Source organism: Haliaeetus albicilla, chromosome 15 (assembly GCF_947461875.1).
Source record: "Haliaeetus albicilla chromosome 15, bHalAlb1.1, whole genome shotgun sequence".
Lineage (NCBI taxonomy): Eukaryota > Metazoa > Chordata > Aves > Accipitriformes > Accipitridae > Haliaeetus > Haliaeetus albicilla.
The window spans coordinates 20,713,921-20,732,738 of NC_091497.1; the positions used below are offsets into that span (position 1 = coordinate 20,713,921).

Genomic DNA, 18,818 nt, shown 5'->3' on the forward strand with positions numbered 1-18,818 from the left:
AATAAGCAAGCAGCTTAATGGGCGTTTGGTATTTGCAATTTGCATATATGCGCTTGTGCGTGGGCGTGGGTGTGTACGCGCGTGTGTGTGTGTCGGATGCCGGGGAGGAGGGAGGGAAGGGATGCGACGGTTCCCAAGCCGTCGGTTATTGCACCTCTCAGTACAGCGCGCCCTTGGTCAGAGCATCAGTTAGCATCACCGGAGATAACGCCCGTTTCTCGTGGGGATGAAGGGGAAGAATTGAAGGATACCCTCCGGGGCTAAATCCTGCCCCTGTACTCGGGCGGTGAACACCCTCGGAGGCGGTGGGGCGACTCGCGGGAGAAAAGCCGGCAAAAGATGCTCTGGCGCTGAAGCGAGTGGGTTAGGCAGGGTGTGTGCCAGCTGCCAGGCGCCGAACAATTCCCCTTCCAGTCCTGTGCTGGGGATGCGCAGCCACCGCCTTCCGCTCTCCGGCTGAGAGATGCACATTAACCAGTCAGCCCAGGTGATAATTTGCTCCCAGATTCTCATTTTTAAAGACTTTTAAAAGTTATTTTTAATAGCTCCTGAAGTTTCTTCGCTTCCATTCTTCCACCACTTTTTTTTTTTGTTTAAGCAGGCACCATATGTAAACACAAACTGCAGTAAACAGAACGTGAAAGCAATCTTGCCATGTATTCTGGACTTTTTATGATATATGGTGGACTGTTCAGAAGTGTATGCTATTGTTAAAGCTGTTTGTGCCGGGTGTGCTAATGCACTGTTTGATTGAGTGAATTAGCAGTCATAACAATCTGGCAGTCTGGCCATAGAAGTGTGCTCAAATTGATTTGTGTTATGGCTGGACTGGAAAATCTAGTGTTAGTTGTTTTTTGCCCTGGGGCATTGTTTGTACCAAACTCCACTTTTCATTTAATTTTCCAATAGATTTTTGAAAGACCAAAAGGTTTGTGATCAACGTTTGCTGCACTTTATTATTATTCAGTTATTAAAAATATCCTATGAGTACTTTCAGGTTCCCCCAAACCTTGCTTTCAATTAGAGTAAACATAATTAGCGTGACATCGTGCTTGGAATGGTAAATCTCCCTTTGTATCTATTAAGCATGTTATCTACTTGTCCTGTCACTGAAAGGAATCCAGTTTGTATTTGTATTGGACAAGGTCTGTGCTAGTTTGACTATAATGCAACAATTAGAAAAACAGCACTGCAGCATCCAGGTTTTTATTACTGGTACAACACTTCAATCTCAGCTGTATTCATCGTGTTTTCAATGTTTAGTAAGTATCTTGGTGGAAGGGGAAGAAAAAGGATCCCAATTCACAGACTTACATTTCTATGAGTCTATTTTCCTGAGCGATGCAGGGGGGATTCGGTATGAGGTCCCTCCCTCTTTCTCAGTCTTCCCTCTAAATAACAGATAGCTCCTGAAAGGAGGATTGCTGCTCGAGACCCTGGAGATTAAAAGCAAAACAGAACTTACCTTCTCTTTGCCAGTACTTGCTCCTTTCTTAGAATCTTCTGCTCAGCGGTCGTTTGCCAGAATTATAATGCAGCGTGATTAAACCTAAAACGTTACTCTATTGATCACACAGAAAGCTTTGTGAAATCATTTAGTTTCTTCTCTTCAGAAACCGGTGAACAAAATAGGTCACTAGACAGGGATAAGACAAAATACAAGACAGACAAGGTATTTCTCAGGAAAATAAATTCAAAAGAAATGCAGAAAAAAATATTGTGGATGAACTTAACATGGTAATACACTATTCATCCTTACCAGGTGCCTATCTTCTATATGCTTCCCCTCCCCCCGGTCCATTCCTTCACACACGTTCAGAAGATTAATACTTTTCTGTTTTTTCTCAATGAATTTAAATATTTAATTATCAATAATAACTGAAGAAGGGGGAGGGAGCTGATGTACTATCCTATCTCATGTCAGTCAGGTATTCAGATTCCTTAAAATGCAACAGCTACAATGCATTTTCTAATTGCGTTTTACCCTTTACAGCTGCCCTCAAAATTGAAATTTAATAAAATAGTGAACTCCATAACAGTCTTTTTTTAGAGCAATAAATTACAATCACTGTCAATACCTCTTACTGCTTTAACACACATTTTAATATACCAAAATGGTCAAAAGAAAAAAAAAAAAAGGAGAGAGAGAGAAACAGAGAGAATACCTGCCCTGAACAGTGACATGAGCAGAACAGAAACCCTGCTTCAAACAGTATTTCAGGAAAGAAATTAAAGACTTCTTAATTAGTGCAGCAATTAAGCTTTCTTGGTCGCATTTTAATCAGCCCAGGCCCTATCAAAGGACAAACAGAACGATTTGCAGGTCTTTGAATTTTAAACAGTCTTATTGATTTCAGCACCATAAGTCTTCACTTGACACAGGGAGAATTTTCAAATATCAGTTACAGTAATTTGAGTTTTGCTGATATCAACTCAGGGAGAAAAAAAGAAAACACCCAACAATATCATTACATGAAAGGGTCAGCGAGTAAGAGAAATGCAATCTAAAAAAGTTTACAAAGAGCAACCTCAGGATTTGTTGGTGTGTTTATGTGAGGGTGTGAGTACATGTGTGAGTTAAAATAAATTCAGTCGCTCCCCATATCCATTAGAAACACTTACCAAGCCAGAAGCTTTGAGGAGTCTTGAACCTTTTCATAAATCTCTTTCTTTCTAGGTTTCTAATCCCATTGTGGCACTGAAATGATCAAAGTTAACCCAAACCTGTGGCAGTAAACCCTTTCAAACTACATTTTCTTTATATGGTTTTGAACCATGAGGATTATGTATCCGTGAGGGCACACAGCAAGAGGAAAAGCAGAAGGGGTGGTGTGCATCGTGTTGTAGGGAAGGTAGAGAACAAATGAAATGGCAGGTTTCCTAATTCAGAGTTCACTCAGACCTCCAAGTGGCAGTATCATGCGTGTCTGGCTCTGTCCTGATCTTCTCGAGGATCTGTTCTGTCTTCACGAGGTGTAAGAGAAGGTGAGATGCAAAAGGATAGTTGAGGCAAAGAAAATATGGACAGAGTTGGTTTTCTACAACGGAGAAAAGAAAGATGCAGTGTATTTACATTTTTAAATTACAAGTTTTATGCAACACTAGAGCCCGCCACTGGAACTCAAGTTGTACAAGCTCCTCCAGATAAACGCTCCGAAAAACTCCCCAAAACGGCTTGAAGAAGTGTTCTGCGCAACTATGGGTACACAAGACTTCAAAACAAAAAGCCACTTTCTATTTTCTTGGATTTGCCAATTTCAAAAATTTTAGCGCACGACAGCTAAAATTCCGCTAGCAAAGGGCATCTTTGCTGGCATTAGAACACAAATTCCCGCAGAGTGAACTTGGAGCACAGTAAGCAAGTAGATCGTAGGAGACCAGTTTATGTATGATAATGTGGCAATGCCCTGCACTGGATTACTACAGCTGAGATTATCCACTCCGTGCATGTGTCATCCCATGAGTCATACCTCACGTAATAGTATACATTAAAAAAAAGCAGCTATGGGCGCACACATGCATCACACTTAATCGAGTCCACGGCGTGTATTTTTAAAACTGGAAGAGCGACGTACGCGCCAGCCCCAATTTTCGCAGACCCCCCCCCCCCCCCCCCAATCTGCGCGAATGGCCATTTCTTTACCCCTTTAAAAAGGCGAAGTGCCCTCGAGGGAAGCAGAACAAAGCCCCCGGCTTTCCCGACGGACCCCACGCACACCAGCTGCCAAACGCGCCTTAACCCTCCCACGGCGGAGGCGGCCGGCCGGCGGGTCCCACGCCACGCGCGGGGCCCGGCCACGCCAGCCGAGGCACGTCCCGCCGCCTGCGCCACTGCGCATGCGTGGGCAAGCGCACCAGCTGACTTTCCGCGCTACCTGGCGGGGGGGGGCCCGTGGGGGGAGGAGGAAGGCGCGAGCCGCTGCTGCGCGGCTTTTGCGCGGCGCCGCCACCTGTTGCGCGGCGGTACCTGCGCGGGGCGGGGCGGGCGCCTTCCCCTCTCCTAAGTTACTTCGGTGCCGCCGCAGCCCCCCCCCCGCCCCGCCGCGGTTTCCCGACGGCGTGACCCGCAGCGCCCGCTCGCAGGGAGGGCCGCGGCAGAGGTTGCCGCGTGGGGCTGCCCTTGCGCCCCCCCCCCCCCCCCCCCCCCGCGCAGCAACAAAGGGGCCTCGGCGCTGCCGCCGGACCCTCGGCAGCAACTCGCAGCCCGCCGGGAGGAGCGTTTGCGGTCCCGGGCGAACAGCAGCAGCGGCAGCCCCCTGCGGAGGTCTCCGCTTTTGTCGGCGGGTGCCCCCTCCCCGGCCCCGGCAAGGTGTGCGGCCAGCGCCCGCCCCGCGCCCCGGCTTCCCCGCTCCCGCCCGGCTGCGGGGGAACGCTGGAGACGCTCGTGTTTCTCCACAAACTGTGTTGACAAGCGACTGCTGAAAAGGGCTGGGAAAATTACATCTCGTCTCTGGTGGGGTGAAATATGAAACATGTAATCTAACGGTTCCTGAAGGGGGGGCGGGGGGGGGGGGAGAGGGACTTCTCTCCCTCTCTCTCCCTCCCTCTCTCTCTCTCTGTTTTCCTGCTCCGGGTTCCTGGTTGGATAATTTGGGTTAATACTAGTGAGTGAGCCTTTTGCTGCTTCAAAGGGTATTTCAAGTTGCCGGAGCTCCTCCCCTCCGCACCGTGTGACAACAACAACTCGTCCAGCGAGCGGCGGCGGCGGCGGCAGCCAGCACTTCCCAGCTCATTTTCTCTCTGTCATTCCCCTCTCAATCTTTGATCAATGTACTTGCCAGAGAGAACCGAAGTCCTTCAAACCTCCTCCTTTTCACCTTCGTCTTTAACGTGGTGCTAGAGCAAGGACCACAAAAAGAAACTGCCCTCCCCCTCCCCTCGGCCCCAGCCCCGCCGCCCGGAGCGGACTTCTCCTCCTCCTCCTCCTCCTCCGTCCCCACTTGCGGGACACTTTGTGCGTTTCTCTCTCTCACTCTGCCCCCTGCTCTCTCGCTCGCCGCAGCACCTGATCCGGGGTTATCCCCCCCTTCTTCTCCCCCCTCCTCCCTTCTCTCCTTTCCTCCTTTTTTTTTTAATATTTTTTTTTTTAATTTTCCCCTTTCCCCTGCGTGTGTGTGTGGGAACTTTCCCCCCCTCCCCCTGCCCCCTCCGCCGTATATGTGACCATGGCCGTACCGGCTGCTTTGATCCCTCCGACCCAGCTGGTCCCCCCTCAGCCTCCGGTCTCAACTTCTGCCGCCTGCACCACCACCACCACCACCTCCTCGTCGGCCACCTCCTCTCCGTCTCCGTCCATCGCTCCCCCGCCGGCCGCTTCGGGGACAAACCTATTCCGGCCGGAGCCCATCGCAGCGGCGGCAGCGGCGGCGGCGGCGGCGGCAGCGGCGGCCACAGTCACCTCCACCACCAGCGGCGGCGGCGGTAACGGCAGCGGCGGCAGCGGCGGCGGCGGCAGCCCCAGCCTGGGCACCGGCGGCGGCGGCGGCGGCGGCGGCAGCAGCGGCGGCGGCGGCGGCAGCGGCGGCACCTCCACTCCCAACGCCAGCGCGGCCAGCGCGGCCAGCAGCCTGCCCGGCAAGCCCGTGTACTCGACCCCGTCCCCGGTGGAGAACACCCCCCAGAATAACGAGTGCAAGATGGTGGATCTGAGGGGGGCCAAAGTGGCCTCCTTCACCGTGGAGGGCTGCGAGCTCATCTGCCTGCCCCAGGCTTTCGACCTCTTCCTGAAGCACTTGGTGGGGGGCTTGCACACGGTCTACACCAAGCTGAAGCGGCTGGAGATCACGCCCGTGGTCTGCAACGTGGAGCAGGTCCGCATCCTGAGGGGGCTGGGGGCCATCCAGCCCGGGGTCAACCGCTGCAAACTCATCTCCAGGAAGGATTTCGAGACCCTCTACAACGACTGCACCAACGCCAGGTAACCGCCGCAAGGCACACGCACCCCCCCCACCTTCGCCGGGCCCCCCCTGCCGCCGCCGCCGCCGCCCCCGTCCCACCCCCGCGCGGTGCGGCCCGGGCGGGCGAGCGCTGCGCCGCTTCCCGCTGCCACCGCGCGGGCCCGGGGGGGGGGGGGGGCGGCCCGCGTCCTGCGGCCACATGCGCTCCCCCCCCCCCCCGTCCTCTGTCCCTCGCTGCCCCGGCGCCCAGCCGGGCTTCCTCCGCAGCCGGCCGCGCCGCGCCGCTTCTTGGTGGGACGGAGGGAGGAAGGAGGGGGGGGTGTTTCTGTCCCCCCCCGCGTGCCGTGCAGTGTCGCCCCGTCATTGTCCCCTGCTCTCCCCCCGGCCCCGGGGGCTCGGGGCGGCGGCGGGCAGCAGAGGGGCGGTGGGGGGAGGGGGCAGCGGCGCCAAAAAGTGCTTTCTGACCGACCCCCCCCCCCCTCCTCGAGTTTATCCCTGGATGCGTCTTTAAAAACGGGCAGCCCTGGGAAAAAAAGCCGCCCGAAGGGTGCACAGGAGTGGGCGGGGAGCGGTCCTGGGGCGGGGGGGGGGGGACGGGACGACGGCGACGACACACAGACACTCGGGTTTCGCTTCAGTGGGATGGGGGCGCGGAGCTGCCTCCCGGGCGGAGGGCCCTATCCGGGGTGGATGGAGGCCATCAGCTGCTGTCATGTAGCCGAAGGGGCACGTGCACTTTTTGTATGGGTCTCTGAGGCAGTTGCCACATGGCGAGCGGGGTGGGGGTGTGGAGGGAGGGCGGGTAGACGGCGAGGAGGAGGAGGAGGAGGCGGCGGCGGCTGCTTTGCTTTGGGGTAGCGGGGAGAGGTGCCAGGCGGCGGGGCTGGCCGGCTCCCCGGCGCGGGGGGGTGTCGGTGGCCGAGGAGCAGGTGCGAGCAGCTCCCGGCCCCCGCCAGCCGGGGAGGAGGCGACGGGGGCCAGCGGGAGCGCGGAAGGGATTTGGCAAGGCTGAATCCTGTTACCGCGCAGAATAACGCGGGCGCGGTGGCGGGGATGGCGCCGGGGGCGGGAGGGCAGCGCTCCGGCCGCGGGTCGGGGTCGGTGGGGGGACACGGACACCCCGCGGAGGAGAGGTGAAGCCCCAAGGTTGCCACAGCCGGGGAGGGGTGTTGCGGGGGGGGGGTGGGGTGTGAGGGAGCTGGCAAAAGAGGAAATTCCTGCTCCAACAGCAGCCTGCGTTGCAACCGAGGGCGAAAGCGCGGGGCTGTTATCTCTCCATCTGTAGGTTACAGGGCTGAATCTGCTCGATAAGGAGAAGGGATCGCATAACTGCCGTGACCCCGAGATCAGAGCGGTCGGAAGCGCCTCCAGTTGCCGGGGGCTGCCCCTGCCCCGGGCGGGGGGCGCTGCTGCTGCTGCTGCTGCTGCTGCGCCGGGGGGGGGGTGTGGGGGTGCGGGGTGCGGGCACTTGGCGGGGCGCGAAGTCTCGCCGCGGAGGGGGTCGTAGCCGAAGTCCCCGCGCCACTTCCCGTGCACGGCGATAAACAGAGCGGGCTCGTTTCACTTTCCTATTGTCAGGTTTCAAGGTGCGGCAACAGCCGACACGTGGGGAGTGCCCCCCCTGCGACGCCGTGCTCCTTCCCGCCCCGATGGCGGGGGGTGGCAGCCCCCCCCGAGGTAGCTGGGGGCAGTTGGGGCTCATGAGCACGGGGCGAGGGGGAGCAGAGCTCTCCTCTGCTGTAGCTGTTGCTGGGTGGATCGCTGAAGTTCCTGAATATTCAGGGCAGCAGGACAAAACAGCCTGGAATAACTTCCAAGCGCTGACATAACTGTAGCTGCTGGGGTAACTCTGCTGTTGGTGCGTGAGGAATCAACGTGAATATTAATAGCTGCTCTGAGGCGATTGTTTTTTGTGTCTGTGTGGCATCTAACTCGTAACAACTCTGCGCGACTTCAAGATTTGGTCCTTAAAATAAACTGATGGGAGTTTTATTTTGCTACGGTCATACCGTGTGAATTGTAATTTGAACACGTGAAATTAAAAAACAGAGAAACTTTTTTTTTTGGGGGGGGGGGGGGGGCGAGTACAGGGACTCCAATTCCTGGACTTGGCAGGGCTATAAAAGGGTTTGGCAGCCTGGTTGTAACATGGGTTGATTATGTCAACAGCACAGAATCGGCCGTGTTTCAGCTGTTTCTGAGGTCTGCCGTGTTGCCATCCAGCGTAGCAGAAATTACAGTAGTGGGTTCAGAAGTGGATAGGATTTGACCCTTAAAAAGCATAATTGTAGTAGACTTATTTATACACCCATTAAGCAAATAACTTAATGGAAAGGATATACAGTAGGTATACAAAATGTTTTATTACAGTATAGACGAATAAAGCAAAGTGGGTCAGTGAGTTTTGGTCCAAATGGATGATACCCTCAGAAGATGAAACTGTATTTACTTTCTGGGTTTCCCCTCCAATACGTTTCATTCTGATTCTTCTTTCCGTGCAAATTAATTATTTCTAATTATTTCTGACGTTACAGTAATTACACAGGATATTTTGATCTACTCGGTTTAGTGATTTAAGTGACCTTTTCAGACTCTCAGTTCCTGCATACTTTAGCCGGGTGATGTCTTTTTGTATCCTGGGTGGACACTTAACTGTTGAGATGGAAGCCGTAAGAGCCAACTCCATCCTAGCGGCTAAATTGTTACACTCATCAGATTCAAAAATTTTGAACCAGCATCTTATCACTGTTATATTTGTCTCATAATCAGCTGATGCACTCGAATAACGCTAATCCCTTTTTGGAAAGCTTCATCAAGGTTAATACGTTATTTAATCAAAAAAGGCATCCAAATAAAGCCATTACTTTGTTATTCTTTAAATGGATTGAATCGTTAGTTGCCAGTTGCTGTGGAAATAATTTGTAATAACTTATTTCAAGATGGAAAAGTTTTAGACGTGTTTTACCAAAATGATACATTTTAACTGTGATATTGCTATTTAAAAAAATCAATAAAACAAAAATCAATAAAACACCAAGGGATTTTCTATTGAATGCTTAATGTGGAGGTCTGTAAAGTGAATTGGTTTCTGTGTTTATTTGTGATACTACTAATAATAACATGATACTAAAGGACCTTTTTCTAAATTAGGCTTCTGTATCAGTTCACTGGAAAAATCAGCTTCCGTTATGGAAGATGACTTTTCTTTTCTGGTCATACTGACCTTTGCTTTTATTTTCCTCATAAAAAGCACTGGTTGCCCAACAGAAATCCAGGAAATAGCAAACTGTGCATTTAGCTTACATTCCGATTAAACGGTTTGACATTAATGGGATGCTAGAAAGCCATATGCCAAACAAACAGGGGAAGGATAAAGGCAAAACGTGGAAAATATTTAGAGCTACTAGATGCCAATCGAGTCAGGTTTCTTGCATGTGTGCGTGAAAGAGAGTAGCGCACTGTGCACTGGATGTCACCTGCCTAGGATTAATGACCTGGAAGATATTGATCCCAGATTGTTTCTGGTCTCTTGTGTTTTGAGCACTTGTCGTGGAATTTTACCATGCTGGGTCCCTTCGTGGAGTTTGCCCATAGACTTAGGCTGGCTTTGGATCGTGCCCATCCGAGCAAAGACTAAAAGCGTGTGCCTTCTTCTGACCTCCCTCCTGTGGCCAGGATATGTTAATCTTTTCTGACATTTGAAGATGATTTTGAATGAGTTCATTGACATTCATACTTAAAGCGGGGAATTACTTGCACTGTTTGGAAGCTATTTACAAATTTTGGAAAACAACCTAATTGATTTTCGAGTATGAAGGGGAAAGAGGCCGAACATGAAACAATTCTCTTCAAAGCCCCTCTTGCATGGCAGTTATTCAGTCTCTCTCTGCTAGCTTCTGCTCCTCTCAAATTATGTCTCGTTTACCGAATACCGCACACTTGCGTAGTTTTTTTTCTCTTTGTATTAATTAAAGGAGTATCTCACCCAGATAGGTTAGTACAGATCATAGATATTTTAAATGAACAGGTCAGCAAGTGCAGCTGGAAGGAATGTCAAATATATAGTATCTGTGGTTTATATTGATGACCTTCCTTCTTGCCACAGATTACTAAAATACAATCAGCAGAAATATGGTAGGTTTTACAAGCAAAGACGACTTTGGGAAGGCCAGAGGATAAATTGTACTAACTATAAAGAAGGAGTAAAAGGTTTGGAGGTGGCTTCCTCAGACTTAAAAAAAAAAAACAAACAACAAACCCTGAAAGACTCCAGCCGCTCGCAATAACAGAACTTTAATAATCCATCTTATGGTATTTATTTATTGGTAAATATTATATATCAGAAGCTGAGATCTTTGGACCACACTTACTACACCAGAACGGACTGTTTATCCCTTTAATCTGGTATGTGGTCCCTGGCAGTAGCCCAGCGTCCGATACTTGTGGAAGGAGCCCTCCTCCCCAGTGAATGTTCCCCTCGTCGCATGCCCGTCGTGCAACGCTGCCCGGGCTGTTCCGCGCAGGGACGTGAGGGGCTGCTGCTGGTGATGGGCAGGGGGACGTTTTCTTCCTGATTGCTTCACATGGTTTTCCTCAAGTGTTCAATTTGATTAACTCCTCCTTTATCTTATAGCTATTCATATTGGTAAAGTTTTGTGGTGTGTGGTTTTTTTGTTTTTTTTTCTTTTTTTTTAAGAAATCTTTCCCTGGTAGCTGTAGTTGGTATAAAAATGCACAGTTTTGTTGTCAGTTTTATATCGACTTTACTTACGAGAACAGGCTGTGTGAAAGGACAGCGAATAGCTTTATTTCCACGAACCACTGCTCTGTCCGTTCAAACGCTGAGTCCGGTTTTAGGCCTCCGCTCCCTCTCTGGGGCTGGTGATCCCACCCGGGATGCTGGGAGGGGGTGCCCCGCCGCCTGCCCCCCGGGCCGGCGCTCGGGGGGCCACAGCTCCCACACCCGTGTTCTTCTCTGCTGCTCCTCAGTGCCGTAAACCAAAATGCACTGGAAGTAACCCTATTTACTGCCTGCCTGCCTCGTATTTTGTAATCTGGAGTGTGTTCCGAATGTTCGTTGGAAATGATAATTTTGTTTGACTGCCATTTAGTATTTCTTCTGTTTTCTCCTGTTACTAGATCGTTCCAGACGGCTGTTTTTGCCTATCTCTGTGATTCATCATCTAAAGTGAATTGCATACGAAGCAGAGAATTGTCATACACTGGGCTGCATTTTAATATTTTCCTTTTGAACTGTACCATAGATACATTAAATTATTGCTGCAATCTCTGCTGGTCTGGTACAGGTAAATCTCTTTCAGCGTTGCCAGTATTGCCTCTTCGTGGAGAAGCTTTACAAGTTTAGCTGTAAAAATCCATTTCTGGCTGCAGGATAGCACAGGGAGTAGTCAGAAACTACCGGCTTGTGTCAAAATTGTATGAGCCAGCGAACCGAGAGTCCGAAACAACCACGATGCCTGTCTGGTTTTAAGCAACAGGACTGGATTTAGATCGTCTTTGTTCTTTTATAAGTTAAATATGTTTTGTTTTAAAAATAACATTTGGGGCATCTGCTTTGCATTATGAGTTAATTCCATTCATTGTTTTAAAATAGTTATTAACCTTTTGCAAATTATATACTGCACACGAACAGTAATTTTTTCAATAATCTTTAAATGTGCATACTGTAACAGCGCCATAATGTGGACTGACATAATATGAATTGACAGTAAATTTTTAGTTGCCTAAATACGTATTTAAATGATAGAGCTGGAGAGTCATCTGCAAAAAGCTATTATGATCCAGAGAGTTAATTCATATATAGATAATTTTTCCAGCATGCATTAAGGAAGAATTTTTCTTTTTCCATTATCATTTAAATTATTTTCAAAAATCCTGAAACATAAACCAAAGATCTTTATATTTAGACGCAAGGTATGTCTGTGACTTGAAATGATAAAATCCAGGTTGCTTCGAGGAGTAACTTTATCCTTAACCCACTATGTTCTGCTTATTTATCTGATACGGTGCTCAGCCGGGGGCATCTCCTAACAAGTGCTGATGTTTCATTTCATAAGCAGGGTAGAATATTGAAGTGTAATCTATTAAATAGGGAATTTTAGCATTAACTGTGAATAACTGTGAACTGTTTTAAACGTCTTTTTTTTTTCTAATGGAAAGAAAAGAAAAAGGGTAGTAATGTATTTTCCATAGCATGAAGTAGAAGAATGCTGTCAGTGAATTTCGTGAGAGGATGGATCAGCTTTTGACCACACAGTTATATCCCAATTTGGAATTCTTTACTCTTAAGTCACAGATAGCGATGACCTAGCGATGACTCCGTAAATACCGAATACTTGCATTCTCTCCTGTGAATTTCCATAGGTCTCTTTTAGAGATGGTATATTGGACTGAAAGGACCCTGAGCGGTAGTTCAGGATACATTCACCAAAACTAATGAAACTGCTTGCATGAGTTGCAATTGAGGAAATGGATCACAAAATGTATTTCAGTTCACATTGCCTTAAACGATGTTTTGTGATAATTACATTTAGAGTCAACATCCTCCTGCGGCAGGTGTATGAATATATAGAATACAATTTGCAGAATTGTATGGAAAGGTCTTGTAAATCATGTATAGCCAAACAGTTTATTAGGAATAAACAGAAGCTTCCTAAAATAGTATAAACTTGGTTTTTAATATTCTTAGTATTCTGCTTTTGATGTAATAAAACAGCCTAAAGTTTCTATTGTGCACCCCTGAGAATACTCGTGTGGGTAGCACCTACATAACTTTCTGTTCATTATTCTGTTTAAAGGTACTCTGTTCACTCCAAAACTAATGTACTGTGGGTATTTTCTTTGCATCTTGTGTACTTTGCATCTTCCTCATGAAGAAGAAAGTTATTTCATATGAAAAAATATTTTTTTTTTTTTCATTACAAGTATCAAACAGTGGGGTTTTATGTCCATTGGAAGGCTGAAGTTAGCCATACTCCAGAAACAGTGGAGCAGGTGCAATTAAAATTTCCTGGTGCACATCACCACACTAACTGGATGTTCTTTTCCCATTAAAATACAAGGATGTTTTGGTCATGAATTTTTATTCATCCTTAGAATTTATAGAATTATTCTCTAAATTAGCCAAGTGGCTAAATTCTGCCTAAATTCCTTTTGATCCAAAACAAGCTCGGGTTCAAACAAAGCTTTCAGACTGGTTTTTGTATTCACATTACACTTTTATGTGATACTAAAAATACTGAAAAAAAAAGCACTTAAACATAAAAAATACATGTCTTAATAGTTAAATTTGTTCCTTAGATTGTGTAATTACCTGTGAGGGCCATTCATAGGCATGCATACAGACTACCTGGCTGACTAACAGAGTTACGTAGTGGAAGTGGATGGGGCTGGGGAGAATGGGGAAGAAGGGGAGTACGTGGGATTGCTGCAAACATTTTAGCATAATTGACAGCTAAAATATATTTGTAACATTACGATGTCATGATTGAAGTTCATAACTCTGAATCTAACGCTCATGTTAGAGTACTTGTTAACGATACCGTACTGAGAACAGGTAATAGGTGTTTTACGTTTGGACCAAAAGCTGTTGTTGTTCAGGATGTCTCTCAGAATATGTTTGTATTTACAAATTTTTGTCTGATAGAAATTATTTTTAAATCTTACTTTTGGGAAATGCTTTGCTTTTTCATCTTACATAAAACAATTGCAAGGGATCAAAAAGAAAGTTGTTATATAAAGTGAACTATAAAGGGAACAGGTAATATATAAATACATATTTTATTACTATTTAATTACATCTTTTGTAACCTTGATTTCATGTTGTTCTCATACTTACTAATGAATTATTTTTCTTTCTAATAAAGAGCTAGATCATGATTTTATGTATGGGACAGAAGAAAGCTGCTTTCAGGTTATAGGTACTGTATTGTAAGAGAAGTACAAACAATGCATTACATTTTTATCAGTGATAAAACTAGTCAGGGCTTATTAATAGTTTGAGCATTCTTCAAAAAACATTGCTACAGCTATTATTTTTGAGTGATACTTTTCCAAATGTAGTAAACATTTAAACTTAATATTTTAATTGGTTTTAGATCATGTTTTAATGGATGCTAGCATTATCTGTCTTTATGAAGCATATAATTTGTTTCTAGTCTCCTGGCCTGCTGTAAAAACCTTTATTTTTTGGAGAAGGTCGCCTGTAGGACTCAGCTATTTACATTAAAATAAAAATGCTGTGGTTTTAAACCATATGCTTCACTTTAAGAATGTGGATAGTCCTGTTGCTTTCAATAGCCTACATACATCTTTTAAACCAAGCATATGCAAAATATATTTGGAAGTGCTATAAAAGAATCGGTTGACATCTTTGGTAGGAAGCTGTCTTACTGTATACTTTCTAGCATTTGCAGGGACAGTTTGAAAGCATTGACAAAATGCTTTAGATTTAGTGTCCTGTAAATTAACACTTGTTGCATAAACTAGATTCATGATGCATTTTTTAATGTTTTTGTGAGTATTGTCTTCTTTTGTATTAATTAATTTTAGGAAATCAGGGCAACGTCTTGGCAGGAATGAGTATCAGAATTTGGTATAACCCATGGCTTTGTACCCCCTGCTGGGATTTTTTGTATTCATTTTTGTAGCACAGAAGCAGCCTATCTTTTTTTGAAGGGAATGGGCACTTCCAAGATGTGTGCCATGGCTGTCACTTTTCACATTTTAGTTCTGATACTCATAGTTTGGTGGGAAGGAAGTGAAACCATTTTCCAGTTGTTTTCTGTTTCCTTAAATTAGTGCTTAAAAGCTAAAGAAAAAAAAAATAGGAGGGGGAAGGAAAATACCTCAGGTGGTTGTAAGTATATAATAAGGACTGATAGAAGTGAAAAGTCATAAGTACTCTTTTTTTTTTTTTAAAATATATTTCTCTCTTAGCTTGTTAGAACAGTTCTTACAATGTAGATGATACATAGGATTTTATTGTTTCTCTGTGTCTGTATCTACCACTAAAGACTAATGCCACAATTCTGGGGTTTTTTTTGTTGTTGTATATTGTTCTGATTCAAAGCAGCATCAGTTGGGATTTTTTTGTTTGTTTGTTTGTTTTTTGTTTTAAGCTGATACTCATAGCTTTTAACAGGCCAGGTTAAAAAATAAACATGAAATGCTAATAAATTATTGTGTCTTACATTATTGGGTATTGTAGATAGCTTATGATTCTACTGATTCCCTTCAAAATTAATTTGCTGCCGAAATACCATGTTAAAAATATAATAGTAGAAAATGCATTTCCTGCTACTGTAATTTACAGTTTAAAGTATAGCTATGTATAAAATACATTTTTGAGAGGCTATGAGGAAAATTTCTTAGAAATACTAATTTAACAGCATATAGCTGTTGCAGGAGCGCCTTTGCCAACTGTGGGAGGAAGGAGTCATGACATTTCCTGGGGAGGGCATCAGTGAGGTTTTTAGTGGGAGTGTTTGGGTATAGCCACAGCTGTTGTATTGGCTTGAGGCCACCTCAAGGTGCGACAGGTGGGATGTGGCTAACAATTAATAAACTTTCAACAGATTTTACTGTTCAGAGTTTCTCTGGCATCATCCTGGTAGAGCGGGGGAAAGGGTGGGATTTATCTTCAGAAGTGGCCCACCTCCACAGTACGTGGAGCTCAGATTTACCCACGCTGAGAAAGTAATTTGCTTAAAGACGCTGAATTTCTTTGGTCTGTTACGCTTCCCCCGCTCTTTGAATCTGCTGTTAAGAGCTCCCCGACGGGCGCCTGTCCCTCCGGAGCGGTCCCCGTGGAGGTGGGTCTCCCCGTGGGCTCAGGTGCGGCAGCGCCTGGTGCCTCCTGCCCCGCGTACGGACTGGGAGGAGCGCGGTCCCGTACGGGGCCATGCGCATCGCGCGGCCGGGCGGTCGCGCTCGGCCCGTTATCACTCTGGCCTCGCTGCAGCGAAGTTCGGACCCTGGTGCGCTGTGCGTGGGACAGGCTGTTCCTGAAGGAACGGAGCCGCCGTGGCAGGCAGCTCCCTGCTGCGGAGCCTTTGCTGATGTGGGTCTGCTGAGCACAGGTTTCATCTCTCCCGGTGAGCCCTTCCATGATTTTGTCTCGTTGCTTCTTATTTTACATGTTTTATTGCTTAAATTAGGGTAATACAATGATATCATGAGAGGTAATAAAATAATAGTTATGAAAGGCATTGTGAAGCATACATGTATTCACAAATACTCCAAAGCATGACTACATGAGTAAAACATTTTGACATTAAAGGAGAAGGATGTCGTCAGTTCAAACTGCTGGCATGGTTATGTGATAAGGTCGTCTGTTCTTCTATTTGGTGAGCCAGCTGATGAAAGAAAAATATTTATTTTTGTAGAGGTGAAAAACGCAGGCATTTTCATCAGCTTAAATGAAAAGAGGCAACTAGTTCTAAATACTGTTTGGTGAAATGGTGTTTCACCCCCGTGAGTGGTTTTCTGTGTGGAAGGTGCGCTGTAATCGGGATGGGTCTGTCTTTTCAGCTCGGCTAATCGTTTCCTTTCACAAATCCAGAACTCATGCAGATTTGAACTTGTAGCCAGGAAAAAGTGCTGCCATGCTTCAAATTGCCAAAGGACCTCAAGGGACAAAAACTTGACCTGGTTTTATGAAACCATAGAATTACATTTATACAAGTTACCCCATGGGGAAAGGAATGAACTGATCCCAATTCGTTTCTAAATACTGCGGCCTTATGGGTCACATTTGAGTTCTCTCCTACACCTGTTTTTCTACTAAATTTTTCTGAGGACGTTTTTAGAAACTTACTTTACATTAGGTATGGGTCATGTGCCTAATATTTAACAGTTCAACGTTCTAATTCTTTAAAATGTCTAATGGTTTCTCAATATAATTAAGCTGCAAGAAGTTTAAATTATAGAACTTGTTTGGTATGGGCTAAATCCTGAAACCGTGCACTCTCCTCTGGCTTTAGTAACTTAGGCTTCATTTTCCTGCGCGTGAAGCGCAAACATAGAGCAGGCAGTGCCTATAGTCAGTACACGTTGTACGGGCTGTGGAGAAGAGTGACTCTGCAGACGGGTCATTAGGCCGTTCACCTGGGACGTGGAACATGGTGGCTCCAGGTTCAAAAAGGGTTGCCCAGCGAGACAGTTTACAAGACGACACCGAGACTCCTTTCTTCCTTCCTCCAGAACGACCTTTCTCCTTCCCTCAATTACACTAAAAATTTGGGATTTGGAAAATCTGGCTTCAGACCTCCTCTTGGAATCAATGAAAGTAATGAGTAGGTGCTACCGTGGCTTCCTTCTTTCAGTACTTTGGTTTGAGGCAGGAGCCCAAAGACCCTGCGGTGAGTGCCTACCCCTCTCTGGTGAGGGGTAGGGTACTGCAGGTGTCCAAGAGTTTCTGCCAGCGTAGTGCCAGGCTGGAGTACGCCAGCTAAGCTGAAACAGTGGGCCCTAAGGACAGGGAAGGGTTCCTTAGTTTATTTGAATATCTTGAAGTATACGCTTATAGGGTTACATTAAAATTAGAATTAGCTTGCATTTTGATTTATTTAACAAACTGAGTGCTCTGTTCAGCTTAAGTTTGCCTCAGCAATTACTATCCCACAGAGGCTCTGCAAACCTTCCAGGCTTCGCTTCCACCTTCCCATGGAAACCATTTCCTATTCTCAGGCAATCTTTCCCATCCTTGAAAGACATTTTCAGTGCTGAAATTGGCATTAAGTGCCTGCATAAGTCTGCCTGTTTCTAGTGAATGAGTGACAGATTTGGATACTATTCATCTAGTATAGCTTGCTTTTCTCCTTATATACAATCTTAACACTTTAGATTGACTAAACAGCTCAGCTGATGATCCCCGGCTCTAGACTTCATACTCTTCAATGGGGACGTGTCAGAGGAGGCTTTTATGTGGAATTACGGCTCCCGCTGTCACCTAGTCCCAAGTTTGTAGTCACTTTTTTGGCTTGGGCAAAAGGGATTGGAAGGTGAGAAATGGGAATAGCGGTGTTATCGCAACAAGTAAGAAGATATTTATTTACTCTGTTTGTTTGCTTTTCACACTGGTGAATTTTTCAGTACAGTTTATATTAAGCCATTCATGACTTTGCCAGTCTGGATAACGAAACTGTTCAGTGAGGTTCATCATCACAGGGCCGTTATTCGTGGCCCGTGCTTCCTTTGACTGGCGGAGTGAAGAGCAAGTCTTCTAAATGGTGATTACTTATCACCATTATGTATTTATTATATACGTGTACATAATGTCCTTTTCTAATTCACCTCAAAGAAGTGGTCATATCGATCCCTAAGCTCTTTTTTTTTGTCTTTCTCTAAGTCAGCTTTATGCTTTTAGCGATTTGGTTTTTGTTGATGCCATCAACAGGTTTGACTACGGTGTGATGCTGATACCCTGAGTGGGTAGAGGGGGACATTTTTTCCCAGAGAATGGTTTTGTTCCCAAATGATTTTTAATGGGAGGTAGAGGTCCAGTTGCATTCGGGGGCTTAAACATTTTTCTTAAGCACTTATTTGCTTGGCTTTTCCTTTGTAGTTCTGTTGTTCATAAGTTGGGTAGAAGATGCATTAATTTTACCGTACCCAGAATAAGTTTAGATCAGACTAGTCTAAGGCTTTTGACTTACCAATAAAACGTTTTGGCTGCTTTTCTGATTTTGGTGGTAAATAATGGAAATCTTTAAGATCAGCTGTAAAGGCAATGAATGCTTCATTGTGATTGAAATGTTTGTCTTAAATTTTCTTTGCATCTAAACTAGAGAGGAAAAAATTCCTTTGTTATCTGTTTAATCATAAAACAACAACTCAGTATGAAGGAACAATTTCAGATCTTTGAAAATCCAAACTCTCCCTTTCCCTTTGCTCTCCTTC

General features: G+C 46.1%; 1 protein-coding gene and 1 long non-coding RNA gene across 8 annotated transcripts in view; one reads left to right on the plus strand and one right to left on the minus strand.

The window, feature by feature from the left end:
* Nucleotides 1–929: 929 nt before the first annotated feature.
* On the minus strand, nucleotides 930–5,309 carry LOC138689104 (uncharacterized). Of its 2 annotated transcripts, none has more exons than XR_011327902.1 (2): nucleotides 5,176–5,309; nucleotides 930–3,038 (listed from the first exon to the last, which is right to left on the minus strand). It is a non-coding gene; the product is annotated as an uncharacterized lncRNA (long non-coding RNA). The 2 variants fall into 2 exon arrangements; XR_011327901.1 differs by lacking the exon at nucleotides 5,176–5,309 and adding an exon at nucleotides 3,644–4,716.
* The window catches only part of DACH1 (dachshund family transcription factor 1), a 366,010-nt gene continuing 351,923 nt past the window's right edge, over nucleotides 4,732–18,818 (plus strand). For 3 of the 6 annotated variants that reach the window (XM_069802587.1, XM_069802585.1, XM_069802586.1), the window contains exon 1: nucleotides 4,732–5,917. In XM_069802587.1, coding sequence (XP_069658688.1) covers nucleotides 5,166–5,917 — 752 coding nt within the window. In that variant the 5' untranslated portion in view covers nucleotides 4,732–5,165. The remainder of the gene's footprint in view (nucleotides 5,918–18,818) is intronic. The other 3 variants (XM_069802590.1, XM_069802589.1, XM_069802588.1) reach the window with 2 other exon arrangements.